Source organism: Enoplosus armatus, chromosome 15, assembly GCF_043641665.1.
Source record: "Enoplosus armatus isolate fEnoArm2 chromosome 15, fEnoArm2.hap1, whole genome shotgun sequence".
Classification (NCBI taxonomy): Eukaryota; Metazoa; Chordata; class Actinopteri; order Centrarchiformes; family Enoplosidae; genus Enoplosus; species Enoplosus armatus.
In genome coordinates, this window is record NC_092194.1 from 20818342 (window position 1) to 20837748 (window position 19407).

Below are 19407 nucleotides of genomic sequence, written 5' to 3' on the forward strand. Positions count from 1 at the left end.
CTTAGGATCTAAGTCATGGACCACATGGAGACATTTTATTTAAGAATACAAGTATGTTCTTGGACTAGGACAAAGTTAGCTGGATGACAGTTGGAGCACTTGCTAAAAACCTACATAGGGACATGAACTACAGTGCGAGTCCGCTGAGACTACAGATTCTAGAAACCTGATAAAACATTCAGCAGTTTGAATTAGTTCACTTTCAGATTCTGGGTCAGTTTGGGATGAATTCAACAACTGCATGACTCCGTACTTTGTTCCTGATTCCAGCGTTTAAGGGTTCTTAATTCACTGCATCTCTGACACAGGCTCACAAAGATATTTCAGAAACAAAGTTGATATAGTGATATAGTGTTGTTGAATCATTGAGGAGAGTGCTGTGTGTCAGTGTTGGGGAAGCTTTACAGAGGTAATAATATGTGCTGTACTCTCACTCTGTTGCTCTAATACAAATCAACTTATTTCAAGAATTTTCTAGAAATATATCTTGAAAAAGCAGAACATTCGTTATTCTTTAGAACAGACTTTATGACGTGTTTTAAGTAAAGGAGACGAAACCAGTGAAGGCCGTTAAGGAGAACCATGCCTTTCTCTCTTTCTCCTCTTCCTCCTTCACCTCTACCTCTCTCTCTCGTCTTGGTTTAATATCTCTCTCCAAGCTCCCTCCTCTTCCTCTCTCTCTTCCTCTCTCTCTCTCTCTCCCCCCCACCCGCTGTCCTCCATCATAAATTCAGCAAGATTAATATTTCATCTGCCACTTCACAGCGCTTTCCGGCAGCGTTTGGGAAGAGGAGGAAGCGGGGGGGCACCTCATTAGTCACGTGGTCTGGTGTGCAGAACCAGTCATTGCTCACGTGTTGTATTATGCTAACAGCAGAGAGGACGTTCTGCTCTCTTCTATATTCAGACTAGTCACGGACTGATTGTGGTTTGGTGTTTTCCTTTTCCAATCTGATGAGTTTCCTGCGTAGAAAGCAACAAAGGTCCAAGATGACAAAACGATTCCTCCAGTTAACTTCATTGTGCCAACGCGTGAGGGAACATAGAGGTAATAACAATGCTGAGAAGCACAGATCTGAGCCTTGCTGAACACCCAAGGCCTGGTCCGACCCACATTTATACCCACCAACATTTCAGACCAAAATCAGCGCAGTGGATTCACAAATGGGCCTTTTTGTTTCGTGTGACATGTCACAGGAGGAAACTCACAGCTGTAACTAATAAAACAGGGGCCTGGTTTTGTACGTTTGCCGTATCGAGATAAACAGTTGGTGGCGCTGATTCTCCAGACAGAAGGAAATAAGGTAATTAAAAGAAACTCCGGTCAAATCTCAAATGAGTGAAAAAGATGCGTAAAACATGATGGAAATATGGTCCGTCGGTCCCTACACCAGTCATGACCACAGAAAGGTACAAAACCGTGAACCTCTATCCGACGCCACACGGTAATCCCAACACTGGACAGTGTTACAGTATATATACATTTAGAGAACGGCCACCATTATTCCAGTTTAAATGGAGTAACAGAGAGTGTTCTTGTTTTATGTGTTTCTATTTGTTCTATTTACATCTACTATTCCAAGTAATTACGCAATGCTCTGATGAACAGAACAAGCTAACCCTCTTTGGTCCTGAACAACTAATGGATACTACTACTACACTACTAACTGGATCACCTGACGTTTCCTTTAGCTGATGTTTTTCTCTGCAACCTAAAAGAGCCTAAAAAGCTCCTTAGAGCTGCAGAGTTGTTGACCATTTGATTAAACTAAAAATAAGGATGAGTGGACCTTTAAGGACCACTTGAACCTTCAGCTCAAGTAACAGGCTGCAGGCTGGACTTCCAGTATCTGCGTTTGTTTTGTTATAATGGCAGCGATTACAGAAATGGCCTCGCCTGCTCACATGTGAGGAGCCAGAGAGGAGCGGATTATTCTGAGTAATTGAGTTAACCCGGAACATGAGAGCGAGGTGTTGAGTTGAAGATGGATGATGAGGAGGAGGAGAGTGTGAAAGGCTACGTTAAGGTTTTTTGTATCCCAGAGAGCGAATGAGAGAATCAGTCTCTCCTCTTTGAGACAACAACAACGGAGGAAAGACTCACTTATTTCATCATTATGAAGCCGGGCTGTTTCTGACTGAGTGCCCTCCGATGGGCCGAGAGTCGATTCTACACTGATATTATTTAATGATAATGTCGGCCTGTGATTCAATTTGCAGCCCTGTCCAAATATTAACGCACATCCTGTTTAGTTTCTATGGAAACGCAGATTCCAGGAGGCACAGTAACTGTTATATCACAGTATGTATGTTTTTATTTTGAATGATAGCACAGTGGTCTCATAATTAGCAAGCAGCGATAAACAGCTCACTTCACGGGGGACATTATCTTTTAATGTTTCAGAGGAAGGAAAATAAATAAATAAAAAGAATCTAGTTGTCGTCTTTGTGCCACATTCAGAGGAAATTGGATACATGGAGGTTTTATTAAAATATTATGAATAGACTGTTATATCCTAATTTAGTTTGTTTGCTTTTTGAATTGATGTTTAACCAGTTTTAGTGATTTAAATTGGCAAATAAAGTGAGTTGTTAGTGGACACATTTGCCAATTTAGGGGGTTTTCAAATCCTGCTAAGGGCCCTAAAGAGGCTCGGGTGTGCCCTGCAGTAAAAGCAGAAACAGCAGCAGGAGTAGTAGTTGTAATCGTAGTTGTGTACTTGTGGCAGTAGTACTTGTAGCAGATGTAACAGTATGAAAGCAGATTGTGGCGTCTTGGAGCCTTGGAACCCTGAAGGGACATCATTTCATGATACGGTTTGCCGCTGAAACTTTCAAATTAACAAAAACTGAACTAATATCCACAATCAAAACCTCCCGCTGGTCAAAGCTGAGCCACAAACAGTGCTGGAAGCTTTATTTTTGAACCCGTCTGTCCTCAAATAACTTGATAAACAGTGACAAATTGGCACTGCATGCTGTCAGCAATTCATTATCTATGAACGATGTGGTGTATAATGTGGTCTTTGTGAGGGGACGCAGGGAGGCAGTTGACCTGGACGACCCCACAGTGAAAGAACAGCGATGGTCAGTCAGCGCCACCCAGTGTTGGAACGACACCACTGCAGCCTCTGTCAACATGCTGTGAACTAATGAGTGCTTTTAAACTCTGACTTTAGATCATCTTTTTCCATTAATCTCCACTTAAAATAAGGTTTATTCTCCTTTCTCCAACTCCCTGTCGTCTTCAGCTTTTCTTTCTTTCCTCTCTCCTTACTGTACTTGCTTTCTTTTTCTTCTCTTTATCCCTCGCTCTTCCTCTTTGTTCGTCTTCACCCTTACTCCCTCCTCCTACCTTATCTCTCTCTTTCTTTCCCAACGTGACCTTCCCAGCCTCCTCCTCGTCCTCCTCTTCCTCCTCTCTCAGTGTATATATATATATATATATATATATCAGAAGCACTCAAGCACCTCCTCAGGCTGCAGAAAGACCAATTAATTAAAAACACTAATAACCCTTTCTCTACTGGGAGAGAGAGCATTTTCCTCCTCATACATTATTAATGTGGCTCTGTATCATTTGCAGGTACTGTGTGTGTGTGTGTGTGTGTGTGTGTGTGTGTGTGTGTGTGATTTTCACTCGGTGGTGCTCATTAAGAGCTGACCAGCTGAGAGTGAGTAAGTGGGTGAGACGATTTGGGTGTGTATGGTAGTTCATGTCATTTGCATAGTAAGAGCTGGCCAAAGTGTGTGTGTGTGTGTGTGTGTGTGTGTGGTAGCTCATTTGTAGCTCTTGTTAAGTGGGGGCTGAGTGGACCCCCGGGCCACTCAGATGCAGTGAGTAGGACATTAAGTTAAGAGGTTAATGAAAAGGTTTTCTGATCCTGATCTGTTCCAGTTTTTCTCTTTTGTTTTGATGCGTTGTTTGAAAAAGAAAAATCCCAGTTTTGAGAGCAGGTGATACGAACACTGGTGATCTAACATGATCTAAAAATGTGTCGTGCTCTCAAAACAGTGTTCCTCTGTGTAATAGTTGACAGTTTGCCACCTGGGACACGTGAATAAAGTGCAGCCATCGATAATGTTGTTAATTATACCTGTGCTTTTGTTTTTTTACTATAAGAGGTCAAAATCTCTGCTGTGAAAAAAAACTATTGAACAAAAAGTACAGCATGTCTCAGACTGTTGTTGTCTTTGTGTGAATGTATATTCTGTCAGCTGCTGTAAACTCTCCTTTCAATACAAAGAGGACATAAAAAGAAGTAGAAAGTCTCCAGTAACTACAGGGTGGCCATATATACAACTACGTGTACTTTGCTCCATGTTAAATTCAAACAACAGTCACACACACGTGTGAAACAAGGGGCGGAGCTACAGCGGACTCGTGAAACGAAAGTGAACGTGAGTGAAAGTCAGAGGAGTGCTGCAGCTGAGACACGTCCTGTTGTTTCTCTCTAACCAGCGAGAATTAAACTTCACCGGGTTTTTCTTCACGACACAACAGAGTCTCTGCCGCACACAGGTGAGTACAGCTGGTTACATCTACTGTGTTTAAACAAACAGCATTGTGCTCAGACTGGGTGTGCCGCTTTCACTTTCACTTACGTGCAATGTGGCTATTTAATACAAAATGGCCTCTAGTAATCATACTTTGATATTTTTAAAGAAATGATCAAGACTTATATTGTAATTATAGCTTTGCTTCTTCACTTTCTCTTGTGCTCTCAGTGTGTAGATATGTCTGCTGCCAGCAGTTCGCTCTCTGAGGATCAGTTTCTGTGCTCCATCTGTCTGGATGTGTTCACTGATCCAGTCACCACACCATGTGGACACAACTTCTGCAAAAACTGCGTCAGTGAACACTGGGATATTAGCCTCGCTTGCCAGTGTCCCGTTTGTAAAACAACTTTTGACACAAGACCTGAGCTGCAGGTCAACACGTTTGTCTCTGAGATGGTTGCTCACTTCAGACAGTCAGCTCAACAGGAAGCCAGCGGCTGCAGCTCAGAGCAACAAGTTGCCAAACCAGAAGAAGTTCCCTGTGACGTCTGCACTGGAACCAAACTGAAGGCCCTGAAGTCCTGCCTGGTGTGTCTAGTCTCCTACTGTGAGACTCACCTGGAGCCTCATCTGAGAGCGTCGGGCCTGAAAAGACATCAGCTGATGGAGCCTGTGGAGAACCTGGAAGGCAGGACGTGTACGAAGCACAACAAACTGCTGGAGCTGTTCTGCAAGTCTGACCAAACATTTCTCTGCGTGCTCTGCACTATTTTAGAGCACAAGGCACATGATGTCGTTACTCTGACAGAAGAATATGAAGCAAAAAAGACGGAGCTGGGGAAGACAGAGGTTACACTTCAGCAGATGATCCAGGAGAGACAAGGGAAGATTCAAGAGATCCAACATTCAGTCAATGTCAGCAGGAAAAATGCATACAAAGTGAAAGCAGGTGGTGTTCAAGTCTTCACCAAGCTGAAGGAGGCTATTGAGAGAAAGCAGACCGAAGTCATCGCGATGACTGAAGAGAAGTACAGAGCGACAGAGAAAGAGGCTGAAGGCCTCATCAAAGAGCTGGAACAGGAAATCTCTGAGCTGAAGAAGAGAAGTGCTGAGCTGGAGCAGCTCTCACACTCTGAAGACCACCTCCACCTCCTCCAGAACTTCCCATCCCTGAGCGCTGCTCCACCCACCAAGGACTGGACAGAGGTCAGAGTCTGTCCTCTGGCATACATGGGGAATGTGAGGACAGCTGTTGCTCAGTTGACGGAGATGCTCAACAATGAGATGAAGTTATTAACAAAGACTGAGCTCAGGATGGCCCAGCAGTTTGCAGTGGATGTGACGCTTGATCCCGATACAGCAAATCCCCATCTCATCCTGTCTGAAGACGCGAAACAAGTACATCATAGTCTCATAAAGAAGAACCTCCCAGATAACCCAGAGAGATTTTCAGCTGGTTTATGCGTCTTAGGGAAGCAGATTGATTCCTCAGGAAGATTTTACTTTGAGGTTCAGATTAACAGGGAGTCTGATTGGGTTGTAGGAGTTGCCAGAGAGTCAATCAACAGAAAGGGGTTAATCACTATTAGCTCTACGAACGGTTTCTGGATTGTACGTGCGAGGAAGGAAGCTTACCGTCATATATTTTCTCTCTTTCTGAAGTCCAAGCATAAGAAGGTGGGGGTGTTTGTGGATTATGAGGAGGGTCTGGTCTCTTTTTATGATGTGGATGCTGCAGCTTTTATGTCCTCCTTTATTGGCTGCTCCTTCAATGAGAAACTCCTCCCATTCTTCAGTCTATGTGCTAATCAGGATGGTAAAAACTCCACCCCTCTGATCATCTGTCCTGTTGCCCCCACTTAGTAGAATAACCATTGGATTTTCTAGAATAAGACTCACTTTACAGTGTGTACATGTTTTCTTCAGATTATTCTACAAAATCTAATAAAATATTTTTGCCATCTTTATTATACATTATATAAGTTGCTTCTCACGACTGCAACAGAATAATTTGATAACAAATGATTTATTTGACTGTTTATAATGTAGTTGAATCTATTGTGTATATTGTAGTGGAATACCTCTTTTCAGATGGCAAAACACCACGTTATGTTTTGCATACTTTTTATGTAAGTTGACCTCTATTTTTGTGTAATCTACTACATCTTCTGTGATTTTATGAAAATGGTTAAAATTAAAGTTTAACAGCAGGTGAATGTTTATGCCTCTATGTGTTCTTTTGTCACTTATTTCAAAAAGCCAAAGATAGTGAGATGATTTTTATTTTGTTGGGGACATTTATTTAATGGCAGATGTCTTAGGTTGGAAAAAAACTTATAATTTCAACATTTTAAAGAGTTTCTAGCATACTACTTATGGAGCACACACTTGCATTTTGCCGTTTGACGTCTGTTATACACTCAGGTTCTCATTACCAGTTTGTGTAAACAGTAGAAAATGTTTATGAGTGGGAAAAGTGTGATTATAGCGCCTCGTGGTTGTTCAAACTAATGAGGAAAACTAGTGTTGGTATTGTGTTATACTGAAAGAGATGAGATGATTGAATAATTAAAAAAACTTGGACACACATTTACAGCGTAGATCAGATAGCACCAAGGCAGTCCAAATTTCTACCATTCTGTCATTTTAAAAGTAATATTTCATAATTTTCTTAGTCATTCAACAGGCATTTCTTATATCGCTGTCGTCTCTCTTCTGTGTATAAAAAGTCTCTTCATCACTTTTCCCGAGTTTCCCCAAGTGAGCGAAACAGCGCCCCTCTAGGTTGTAACGGCTGGTAAATGTCCGCCGGTCGGTGCGGTCAAACATGGCGTTGCACCCTGATGTGTACCGAAGAAAACAGAGGTGAAGTTGGCGTCTTTTGATTAAAAAAACATAGCACGTAAATACGGTCCCCGTTAAACTGCTGCGAAACACAGAACGGACAGCCGTCTGAAAAAGAAACCCTGAAATGAAAAGTGAAGCCAGTCGTGCTCCGGCCTCACAGCAAACAATAGAAAAGTTATTTAGTATTTAAATGCAGCAACCAGGAGAGTTAGCTTGTTTCCGGTGCTGCTAATTAAGCTAGCTAAGGTGTTTTCGGTGCGTTAGCTAGCAGGAGAGAGCAGGTCTGTCAGAAACAAACTCACACAACAAGTGCAGAGGGACGTTATAGGACGTGGATGCTTCATCTCCACGAAATAACGTGAGTTAAATATAAAAAATCTTGTGTTTTTTGTGTCTTAGGTCACTGGTTTCGTTCCTGATGGTCCAATGTCTCACCACAGTCATGAGTTTGTCAGAGCATTACTAAACAAACAGTTTATCAAACAGTAACAGTCATTTTCCCCCTCAACATTAGACAAATATAAATTAATTTGTATTAATTGCTAATATGCTGTATTACTGTAAATATCTATAATGAAGTCTAGAATATGTCTTTACAGTGCAGGGAGACAAAATGATGATTGCACACTGCATCATTTACTTTCTGTCTGTCTGTGTTGACCACAAAGTTAGTTTTTATTCCAGACACCACACCTTAAGTTTAACTCATCTAAAATACAATAAGCTGCACTTCTTTAATTATGTTGTGCTAAAAAGCATGTACCATTAAATCACAACTTACACTGTTGTTGCACTAAATATAAGGCAACAGTTTGACAGTATTAAAAATACATTTCTTTTTTCCTTTTAGTCATTAGGAATGATGCTGCAGTGCTGCTCACAGGGGTAACGTTGATAAAATAAAGGAGAAATTGATTAAACTGCACCAGTGGTTCAGTCTAAACCCAGCTGCTGTGTCCTGTAGAAACCACTAGAGGGTATCCTAACTGAGTTTTAAGTTAAACCTGCTTCAGACCTGGTCTAACAGAGGTTTCAGGTCACAGAGTTCAGCATAGGGAGTCTAGTTTTTTTTAACTCCAGAAAAGAGCGTCACTGACTATCTGACAAACTGATAACTGTGTTTGCATCAGTTCAAACAGCTGTGAACTAATGTCCCGACTGTACCTGCGAGGTGGACGTGGTGAGTTTCAGTGAGTGTCAGTAATGTAGGTCTTTGAGGCTTTAAGTTACAGAAAAAATATAACGTAATAGATGTATGTAATGCTTTGGTGGGTTGGTTGCCTGTGTAGAAGGTCTGCTATAGTGTTCCTTCCTTCCTTGTTGTATATTTAAAACATGCATGATACTCTCTACATGTGTCAGCACTTTAAGTGGCCCCTGTATACGAACAGCTTGCCCCAGTCCGGCCCCTGTGATTTAAATGGGGCAGAGTTAGCTCCTGACCTAACCGCTGGCAAAAATGGGCCATGTGCTCCATTTCTTTTAATTCCCCGTTGTGCATATTTCTGTCGGGAAGAGATGTAAACTCATACCTGGGCAATAATTCACAAAGTGACTAATTAGAATAAGATATTTTCCTGATGGAGTGATTACACTTCTTAGGCTGCAGTGCCACTTTTTCCTTTCCTCGCCTCTTCACTTGTCTTATTTCTCTTCAGAGACGGAAAGTGGTCGGTTAATCTTGAATATCCCCCCAAAGACTCTAAACTGTGATTCAAGAGGACGTTGAGGGCCCCTGAAGGAGGCTTGTCTCGTCTCTTCTCCCCTTCTGAGTCAGACTAATCCAATATGACTGCTAATTAGATCATTTGACTGTCTGCCGCCCTGTCTGCGGCCCGCTAATGCATTACCAATACCTGCCTGAACTGTTAGGAAGAAGGAGCGCTTCTGTGACAAGACAGGAAATAGGAGAGATGACGGGGTTCTTTGAAGTGCGTCAGGAGCTGCAGAAGAGGGGGAGGAAGAAGACGTTTCCTGGAATTAGATGTTGCGAGGATCAGAGTCACATGATGGCGGAGAGTTTTGAAGTGAAGCAGAGGGTCTGTAGCAGTTGTACAGCTGTCAGAAAGTGAGCTCTGAAGTGTTCGTGATATCAAGGCCTCGTGCGCATCAGAGGCCGGGAGAAGATTTGACGTTTCATGTCAGGATGAGATTCGTTCTCTTTTTCTTTTCATATTTCACTTTTCTTTAATAATTCAGGAAGCGCTTTTGCAGAGTGTGCATGCTCCCTCTCCTGCAGTGATCTGCTTCAGGTTTCATTGATGTGTGGTTTTAACCTCCTAACACACAGTTTCCCCCCTTTTGTAGCCTTAATATTGGAGAAATCATCTTAGTCCGCTGGTGGTCTGATTGTCTTTTCAGCTTGTCTCAACTGGACATTGAAGCTATGTGATGTTTACGCAGAAACATTCAAATGAAAAACTAGTTTTTATATTGTAGATTTTTGTGCATCATTTTAAACACATTTCCCTCAAATAGACATATTTGGTATCTTAAGAAACTTTGGGATTTCCACTCAAATTTGAAATAAAGTTATGCAGGTTTTGACAATGCTTGGTTGCACAGCTGTTAAAATGTTTACGACGGGTTATTTTTAGTTGTAGCTGTGGAATAAATGTAGTGGAAGTGTAGTCTCTGTGCTGAGGCCGCCAGGAGGTGGCACTGTTGTGTAGGCAAAAGATCTCTGGTCACATGGAGCTGATTAGTGTTTAACTTTATTCAGCCTGTGTGAATGCTTCCATTGCAAACACACACACACACACACACACACACACACACTGCTTGCTTGTTGTCAGGTATCAGGTGTCAAACTATCAACTGCACACACTTGAGGGAGTGTCGCCGCAACACCTGAGAAGCTGAGAAACCCCTTCAGAGCTCAGAGAGGGGAACAGGACCGACGCTGCTGCGCTGACAATAATAAGCTGTACTTGTATAGAGCCTCTTAAAACACAGTCACAATGATAACAATAATAATAATAAAAATAAGAGAAACATTTACTCCAACCTGAATTAGTAACTACATCAGAGAGGAGTTGAATACATTTTTGAGGAGATTATTTTGAAGCAATCTCCTTAGATTTTAGATTTATTTGACATGATTCAGTTTTACATTCATGTGGGCATTAAGAGGTCGCCTGTCAGTCAGTGTTCTGGGATGATTATTGTTTACAAACTGCTGAGGACGCTGCCGGAAATACTTCAGTTTATCAATCATAGCTCCTGTAATAATAAATCAGGCATTTATGTATTTTGTCAACCTCAGTCCTTCCCAGTCTTTCTCTCACATTTCCCCTGAAGTAGCTTTGGAAAAATATAATAGTTTGAAAATTAAAGATAATGTTGTTCAGCCTTACAGTATGGGTTTGAACAAGTTTTGGCTGCACAGCGAGAGTTTGTACCTGATACACCGGTGGGCCAGTGGGTTCAAGAGGTTAGTGAAACTGTGGATTTGTTAAGTGAAATAGTAATTTCCCAGAACCCAAGTTGCTTGTTTTGTCCGACTAATAATCGAAACCCCAAATCTGTTCAGTTTACCATCATAGAGGACCAAGAAAACCAGAAAATATTCACATTTTAGAGGCTGGAACCAGTAAATTTAGGTGTTTTTGCTTAAATAGATGCCAAATAATTTCCTGTCGATGGACTAATTGATGAATCGTCTCAGCTTTGGTTTTAAGGCTCTATTCTATGTGTTCTATTGTCCTTTTTATTGGGAGTATACAATATGTTGTTCAGTCTGATGAAACAGAAATAGATTTTTAAAAACACGGATGATGCACAGACGCAGTCGGGTTACAGTATGAAAACCCCGTTAGCTATTATTATTAGTTATCTAGGTGATTGATTATTAGTTTACTGTACTTTATTTTGTCAGGACCCCTTGTTGGCATGAACTCCAGTGAGTGTACTCTGTGTAATATGATTCACTTCACTACTGTTGACCACCACATGAAAAGCTGAATTTCAGTTACTCTGTGAAAAAGGACAACAGAGTTAATCTCACCCGCTCAGGCCTACCTGCTGTCGCCGGGCGAACGCTACAGCGAACGTACTGATTGGCTATCGGCCTCCGGCTCCATTGTTGTGGCCGCTCTTCTGTTGTCTCATACCTCAACAGCTGTAATGAGAGAGGGGAGGCGGGGAGAGGGGGGAGGTGGGGGAGGCCTTTTTCCCCTCCTGTAGGGAAGCTGTTGAGCTTAATGTTTAATAAGCCACTGGACACAGAAGGAAACCCGATCCTCTCCGGAGAGGGTGGCGTGTGTGTGTGTGTGTTTTTGTGTATTTGTGTGTGCTCCCTCTCCGTGCATTTGTTGTGTGAGTATCCAAGCGTGCTGCATTATTCTCTGGTCAATGTGTGAATCAGATACACTGTGTTGATTGGCCGCTGTTGTAATCGACTCTTTATTCAACTCGAGGCCGGCTAGTGTTTCTCCTCAGAGTCCAGCTTCTGAAAAAACCCAAGACTCCTTTCTTTCTTTTTGTCTCAATTGATCAGCGTTTTTTTTTATTAGCACAATGTGAAAGGTAGCTTGTTTTGATGAACCCACAGGAAACTATCACCACCTCTGCAGCTCCACGGAGCTTTTTTAGCTTGTTGTTTTGGTTTTACTGCACATACAGACTCATTTAATATTTTATTAACATGCAGTCTACGTCCATATATCGTCATCTGGATACGGAAAACATGCAAAAAATAAAAGCTAATGAGAGTTGTGAATGTAGAATGCGGAAGCAGAATCTGGACGTGCTGCATTTAAACATTTAGCCGCATGCAGCGGCTCCGTTTGTCTGATCACAGAACTGATTTCAATCCTTCTTAGGTCGCCCAGGCTGCATGCTAATCAGGTTGATGACTGAACGATGAATGATAATGTTGCTCTGTGTCTGCAGGAGGTGTAAACAGGCAAATGTTTGCTAACAGATTAGCAGTAATATCTTTAAAGGTGACGGTATCTTGAAATATAAACACGAGGGAAGGTTTTGATCAACTAGGGGAGCCTGAAAGGCCAATTTTAGTAAGTAACCATCAAGTCGGTGAGGGTTAGGTGAGGCCCTTTGATGACTGTATCTCCTTAAAATGGAAACAAAGCACGTTACTCTGCTCACCCTGACGACTTTTATCCTGTTGAAAATGAATGTTCTCTTCCAGCAGCTGCCGGTTGACTCATCGTGTTTATTGTTTTCCCCTTCACCGCAGCCCCGCTGCACCTTTGACTTTATATCTCATTGAAACCTCTTTTATTGTTTCATCCGTAAGAGTGGAACGTCCCTCTCACTCCAGTTGAAAGACATTTGCTTCCCTGCTTCCGTTGTAGGATGAAATGTAATTGCCATCCTTCTCAAAGGAATCCTTTGCATCCCTCTTCACCCCTTCTTTATTTCCTCGCAATAAAATAGCTGCTGGCAAGTCTTTATTCTGCTTCGGTACCAAGCTTTGCAGCCTTAGCCTTCTTTAGCTTTAGCATAATGGCTAAATTTAACTCCATACTGCTGTTATTTAAATACAGTACCTAAAATCCCTCCATAATCCTTATAGGTTATATGCAGCATGGTATTGTGCTTCTCTTAATTCATTTGTTTTGTGCCACATGGTCTTTAAATGCTTACACTGAATCATCTGTGTGAGGGTTGGATCAAATGTTGCACTGCATCTTTTTCAGTCCGTTTAGAAGAACGTTTTCATGTTATTTAGACATCCAGGTGTGTAGTTTGGGACAAAATATGATATTATTATGACTTTAACTTTAGTCTTGTGACAACAGGTGGTTGTATTTGGCTGTGACCGCTGTCTCTGTTCAAAGAAGGTCTTTAGTGTCCAGTCATTCCTACACATTCCTGCCAATGGTTTCGCACTAAGGTATGCAGCAATGCGCCAGCAAAAGCAGAGAAGAAGACTCACTCAAGAAGAAGTAAACATGGATGTAAACAATACAGGATTTAAGATGCGTAATAAAAACAGCTTTGCAAACCTCGCATGCGATCTAAACTCGCAGCTCAAACCTCAGAACAGGCAGCGGATCACACACAGTGCTCGCCCTCCACAGCTGTGTGCAGCAGAGCAGCTGGACGCACACTGAGGCTACAGTTGTAGGCACCAGCCAGTTAAGCGTTTATATCAACCACATGGTGTTTCACTTGCGGTAATATTAATACAGCTTTTACTCATCAACGGTCACAGTGAATGGCTATTCTGCTGTGGTCACGTGTCCTCTGTTGGCTGAAGCCGCTGGCCTGCCTCCTGTCCTGGGACTCGGGTAGAGTTACGGGGCAGCTAAAGCCTCTGATCTATTATTCATCTACTCATGTCAGATATTACAGGGCAACAGGGTGACGTGGGGAGGGGGTGGCATGCACTGCTGCACCACAGGGTCAGGAAGTGGACACAAACAGACTGGCAAGTGAGCAGGCTGGCAACCAGACAGACAAACACTCAGCCAGGCGGGGACTGTAGGGCTCTGTCCCTCACCATGCATCTGTCACAGCGTCCCCGAAAACACTGTCGTCCCTCTTCTACAAACGTCCCATCTGTCTCGCTGTTGTTGCTCTCAGTCCAAACTTCAAGAGCGTCTGTAAACGGCACTGTAAGTTCATTACACACCTGATCCCTGAAGCCACCGTTAGACCTCTGCTAGGGGTCTTTCGGGTCATCTCGACTCGGCCTCTGAGTCGGGCCACGTCCAAGTTAGATTCAGTCCCTTTGGGTTGGATAGGATCCCACTGTATTGCCGTACGTCTCAGTATGTCCGTATGTCTGATACCTGAATGGATGTGTTGTAATAGAAAAAAAATCAGAAATGCATTTTGCCAGCCATCATGTCGTGAACAGTTAAACTAAAGCCAGCTCGCAAGTTCATGATATGTATGTTCCTTTTTAAATGTGTGTCTTGTAAGTCACCCAGTAATAGTTGTCGTACTGTATCTCAGGCTGAGCCTTTGCTCCATGTGTTGTGTTCTGTAAACACTGCAGGGCTATTTCTGCTGTCTGTTTGGGCGATTAGGTGACTATCCCCACAGCAGACGGTAGACCATAGACGAGAAGGGCATCATCATTATCACTGTATTGGTGTCGCAGCATCTAGCAGTGGAATCGAGACCTCAGGACTACGGTCCAATGACGGGCCGGGCCGCACAGCAACTGGACGGCCTCCTGTGTTCCCAGTGAGACCTGGAATTAGCAGAGCGCCCGTTGCCGGTGTGACCCATTACTCTGCACGCACAACATGTGTGGAGGAGGGGGACAAAAGACGGTTCTGAACAGGGTGGAAAAAAAAGAAAAAAAAAAAGTTAAGACCTGACCCTGTCCCTGCACACAAAGCCTAGGGGTATGTGAGGGGTATGGGAGCAATAATAGCCCTGCCTAAAAATAAAAGGGGCAAAATGACAGTGGAGGATACCGTTACAAAGAGCTCCAGTGTACAAATAGGAGGGCCAGCGCTTTGAAGAGTTTCTCACAAAAGACGGACCACACATCCCCCCTCCCTCCCTCCCTCCCTCCCTCCACCTCCACCGCCCGCTCTGCTCTCCCTCCGATCAGGTTCCCATTATCGGCGAGGCCACACGGTGGAGAGGGCAGGAGGGGTTTGAAATGCCTGTCAGAAGCCGCTCGTCTGTGTCCGGCCTCCATGGCTTATGTGAGGCACGCCGACACACACACACACACACACACACACACACACACACACACACACAGGCAAACACACACACACACACACACAGGCAAACAAACACACAAACAAAGATATGCAGGCCTGCCTAGTAATACTTTATAACAATATTCATGATCCTGATCCTGATTATAACTGTAACCATTTCCTGAACGATATTAATTCTTTAATTTTCCACATATTCTTGTTCGCGGGGGCAGTGGGTCTATTTTCAATGTTTATTTTCATTACCAATTATTGAATCTATTGTTTTTATTAACCATGCTAGCTCAAGGGATGGCAGTGTCGGTCAGTCGGCCCATGACTTTGGTTCAGACTGAAATAACTCAAAATGTTTTGGTTGGATGTCTCATATTGTTGTGACTTTAGTGATCCCGTGCCTTCTCTTATAGCGCAGGTTAAAATTTGAATTTGTTCAATATATATATATATATATATATATATATATATAGGGATATTAGCCATGTTTCAATGGATATATGACAAGTGGAGGAAAAGTCAGCGGTCAAAGTCAGTAGGCTTCGACTTTCGTCTGTTCAAACTTTCATGCAATCCATCCAGCTGTTAGGGAGATATTTCAAAAAATGTCCTCATTTGGAGGACTGCCCTCAACTTTCCATCCTTGTGGAGACATTTTCGTCCTCGTAAGTGCAATCTGTCTGCTCAGAGGTTCTGCAGAGTTTTACACCTTCCTGACGGTTTCAGACCTTCTTCAAGTGACCCGATAGTCTTCACAGTTAGTTTCAGTATGTGGCTTCGAATCAGATGGGTGGGAATGTACAGCGTTAAAAGCGAGTTGTCACTCACAGGAAGGTAAACTGAACGAACTGAAACAATATTTTCCTGTGATTGAACACTTCACTGCTCATTGTGTTGTGTAATGTGGTTAACCACACCCATTTAGTAATTCAAAAGGCTTAAATAAACCATAAAATGGTTTGACAGAGTGGTGAGCTGCACTGACTGAGTTACAGGTGTGTGTATGTGTGTGTGTCTGTCAGGGTGCCCAAGTGTTGGACCAGCTCCACATGTCCAGGCGTGTCCCCCCGCTCTGTGTCCCACAGTTGGCCTCTGTAATTAGGACCTGAGAGGGTAATGGCCCTGTGCTCGACCGTCCAACACTCCCACCACCACTCCGACATGAGGAGGATATCGTTTCCTCCAGATGCTGATGGAGTCTAGTTGCACAATAAGTGATAGGAAGAACATCAGGATCAACAAGTGGCAGAAATGTAGTGGTAGTGATGGGAAAGATTTGGAAAAGTTAAACCACTTGGATGTCAAGGACGTATTTTCTTCAAGCATCCAACCTGCTGATCTCTTCTTGAGCAAATCCCAACCAGCTGCTGTTGTTGACTAACCCTGACTAACCCTCCCTGTGGACACTTATTACTTTACTCGTGGCTTTAAAAACTAACTTTATTATGACGTGTGGTCACTGCCTTAGATATTTGAGTCTTCTTTTGTATTTGAAAGGATGCAGTAAGGGTGATAGCTCGTCTCCTCCTCCATTTCTTATCTGCTGATCCTCCTCGGTTATCTTGCTGGATGCGTTACTAATCCTCAGGTGACCCGTCTTTTTGGAGTAGCACCTTATGAGGCCCCTCATCTCTAAACGAGTCCTTTTTTTTTTACTGTAGGTCATCACATCCCTGGAGGATTTGGTAGGTGACATCATACAGGGTCACTCGGGGTGTTAATCCGAACAGTTCGTACCGCGGCGCTCCCTTCTTCTCGCCACAGCCTCGTGGCAGGTGCTTATCAGGCCCGCCAGCCGGACCACTCCTTCGGCTCGGAACCGGGCCGGCCGGGGGAGGATAACGTGGCCCGCTCCCATTTTCAACACCGCATTGTTGTGGCTGGCAGCGTGCACCGCCAGATTGAGATCTTGCGGGAGAAAGTGTCATTTCCTTAAGCTAAACCCACCCGAGTGCGGCGCGCTGCCACCTTCCTAAGAAAGCCGGGAACGTACATTTCCAGGCCGTCTGTCACTCAGTGCAACACAAAATGACCATGTATTAACAATACTGCTGCACCCTCTTGAGATCCTGGCCAGCGATAAACACACACCCATGAACACACGTGGTCACACTGCCTTGGCTTCTTGACCTTCAGCTCTCACACATTTTTCTCAAATGCTGACTGCTGTATCTGTGCTGTTGTTTTAAGTAAAAGTTATTTTTACCCTTTATCTTTTTTTTGGGGGGGGGGGGGTTCCTGTTGGAAAAAAGAGTGACAGAAATAGGGAACAGCAAATGAGAATGGGGGGAAAGAAGGAAAACCTAAATGCTTCATGAGAAAAGGTTGAACTAAACAAAAACCACAAGGTAGATCGTAAATGGAAATGTGCACGTCGACAGTGTAAAAGAGGGAATTCTCAGGTTTCCAGCCAAGTGGGGCTGATTGCTGCTGAGTGTCGGCACACTTGGCTCTGTTCTGGACAAATGTGCACCCATTGAGGGCCAAATGTGAGCTGGCTTAGGCCCATATATGGCTACTGGATTTGTTGAGGTTTTGAGGGTGTGGACTTGGGCCAATTTGGGCAGAAAATCAGCTAAAGTTAGCAGCACTCAGGCCAGCTTTGGGCCAGTGTCGGCAACCAAACTCCAACCAGTGCACTTGATGACTGATGTTGTTTGTCTTTTGTCTGGCAACTTGTGCTGGGTTTAGGCTGCTGTGAGTCCCAAAGTTAATACCCAGAAGTGATTATTGAGATTATTGACCCTATATGCAGACATTTGCAGCTTGATTGTTGCTGAAAAAATAGAAAGGTGACATATTTTTGCCCTTTACTTCTCAGTGAGTACAGGTTGAATGAGAGGAGGTCGACGTGCTGCACTGACTTTTGTTTTTTTCTCTCCGTCTTTTACTTCAGGAAAGGAGACGCAAGGTTTTCACCCCACAGTGAAAGTAAGGACTGTCATATTATGCATCGTTGTCATGCAGAATCAAAGATGGCCCCTGATTGGAGAGCGCCTCAGCAGCAAGTCGACACTCTTCGAACTTCCCCGATGCCGTGATCCCACCGGTACTGACGTCACACAAACTACACATCCTTTAAAAGTTAAAACATTATTATTTTTGCATCTAGAAAACGTGTGAGAGGAGAAAAATAAAGTGCCACATCCATGCTCAATCAAATTCAAGGTCCTTTTCTGGGCATGCCTGCTGTCTATACCACAACCTAATGGGGATTCAGAGTCACAAAAGGTTGGTATAGACCTTTATGTAGAGGTCCCCTCCCTCTGTAGAGACATATTAACAGGCTTCTGTGACTAATGGATGTAGTGGGATCTAATTTAAAGGATGGAGGGTATCAAATCCACACGTGCACAAAGACATTAAAGGAAGTCCTTCGGGAGGCCGCAGAGTTTTGATCCCTGCCGCCCCCCCCGTGGGACGCCTAGCCGTTCATTATGTCGGATAAAACCCAGGACAAGAAAGAAGAAAATGCAGTACGCTGTGCTTTTAATGCCCCTGTAATTTATCGAACGATACACAACGTTGGAGTCTAAATCGTCATCGATCGTGTCTCACGTCTCATGTCTGAGACAGGAAGTGTAGTGGGTGTGTGTTGTGTAGATTTCGGCCCTTAAAGAGAGGAATCAGTTAGGACATTAATGGTGCCATTTTGAGCTTGTTTCTGTCCCATTTACAGCAATAGTTCACATTTACTGAACACTTTTGCAATGCAAACAATTTAACAATTTAACTGCCTAATAGAAACATTAACTTTAACTTCACCTTCAGCCCGACCACGTTGGCCAAAAAGATTGTGAGTTTCCGCCATTAAGCTCCCTTATATAGAGGTCATAGAAGCCTCAAAAGCTCAGCAAATGAAGCCAAAACCACCTACATGGCTGCATATAATGAGGAGTAGGTGGGAAAATATGTGTTTTTATGATTTGTGTGACGTGACCTTTTAATTGATCTAACCAGGCTGTAAATAAAAGGAACACAACAAAGAGTAAAATGACAGCCTACAGGTCATCCATCATCTGCAGTTACTGTATCTCATCATAAATCCAAACACGTGCTTTCAGCTGTTTTTAAAAAAAGACTGTAAATCAGAGAGGACCGCAGGCCTCCACATGCTGGCGACTGCACCTTGTAGCTCGTCATCCACAGAGAGCTCTGATCAGGGCGCTTCAGCTGCTGAGACTAAATAGCTTGGCCTATGATTGGCCGAATATGTGTTTACACGTTGGATGTAAAACATACTGAAGTTATAAAGTTATATTCTGTGTGAAGTTTATTACATACAGACGTCATTATTTGCCAGATGACGTGATTTAAATACATTATCAACAATTAATCCTCAGGTGAGTTCAGATCTTAAAATCCTTCACGTATTTGGTACTGGTATAAACGACTGAAATTAAACTGTAATACT

General features: G+C 43.2%; 1 protein-coding gene across 1 annotated transcript; it reads left to right on the forward strand.

The window, feature by feature from the left end:
• Nucleotides 1–4444: 4444 nt before the first annotated feature.
• LOC139297217 (zinc finger protein RFP-like) lies at nucleotides 4445–6705 on the forward strand. The gene is made up of 2 exons (XM_070919785.1): nucleotides 4445–4522; nucleotides 4729–6705. Exon 2 carries the CDS (start codon nucleotides 4738–4740, stop codon nucleotides 6361–6363), a length of 1626 nt encoding a protein of 541 aa, XP_070775886.1. The 5' UTR covers nucleotides 4445–4522; nucleotides 4729–4737; the 3' UTR covers nucleotides 6364–6705.
• The last annotated feature ends 12702 nt before the right edge of the window (nucleotides 6706–19407 follow it).

Coding starts and splice junctions, on each gene's coding strand:
- LOC139297217 (XM_070919785.1), top strand. CDS start 4,738: ATGTCTGCTGCCAGCAGTTCGCTCTCTGAGGATCAGTTTCTGTGCTCC.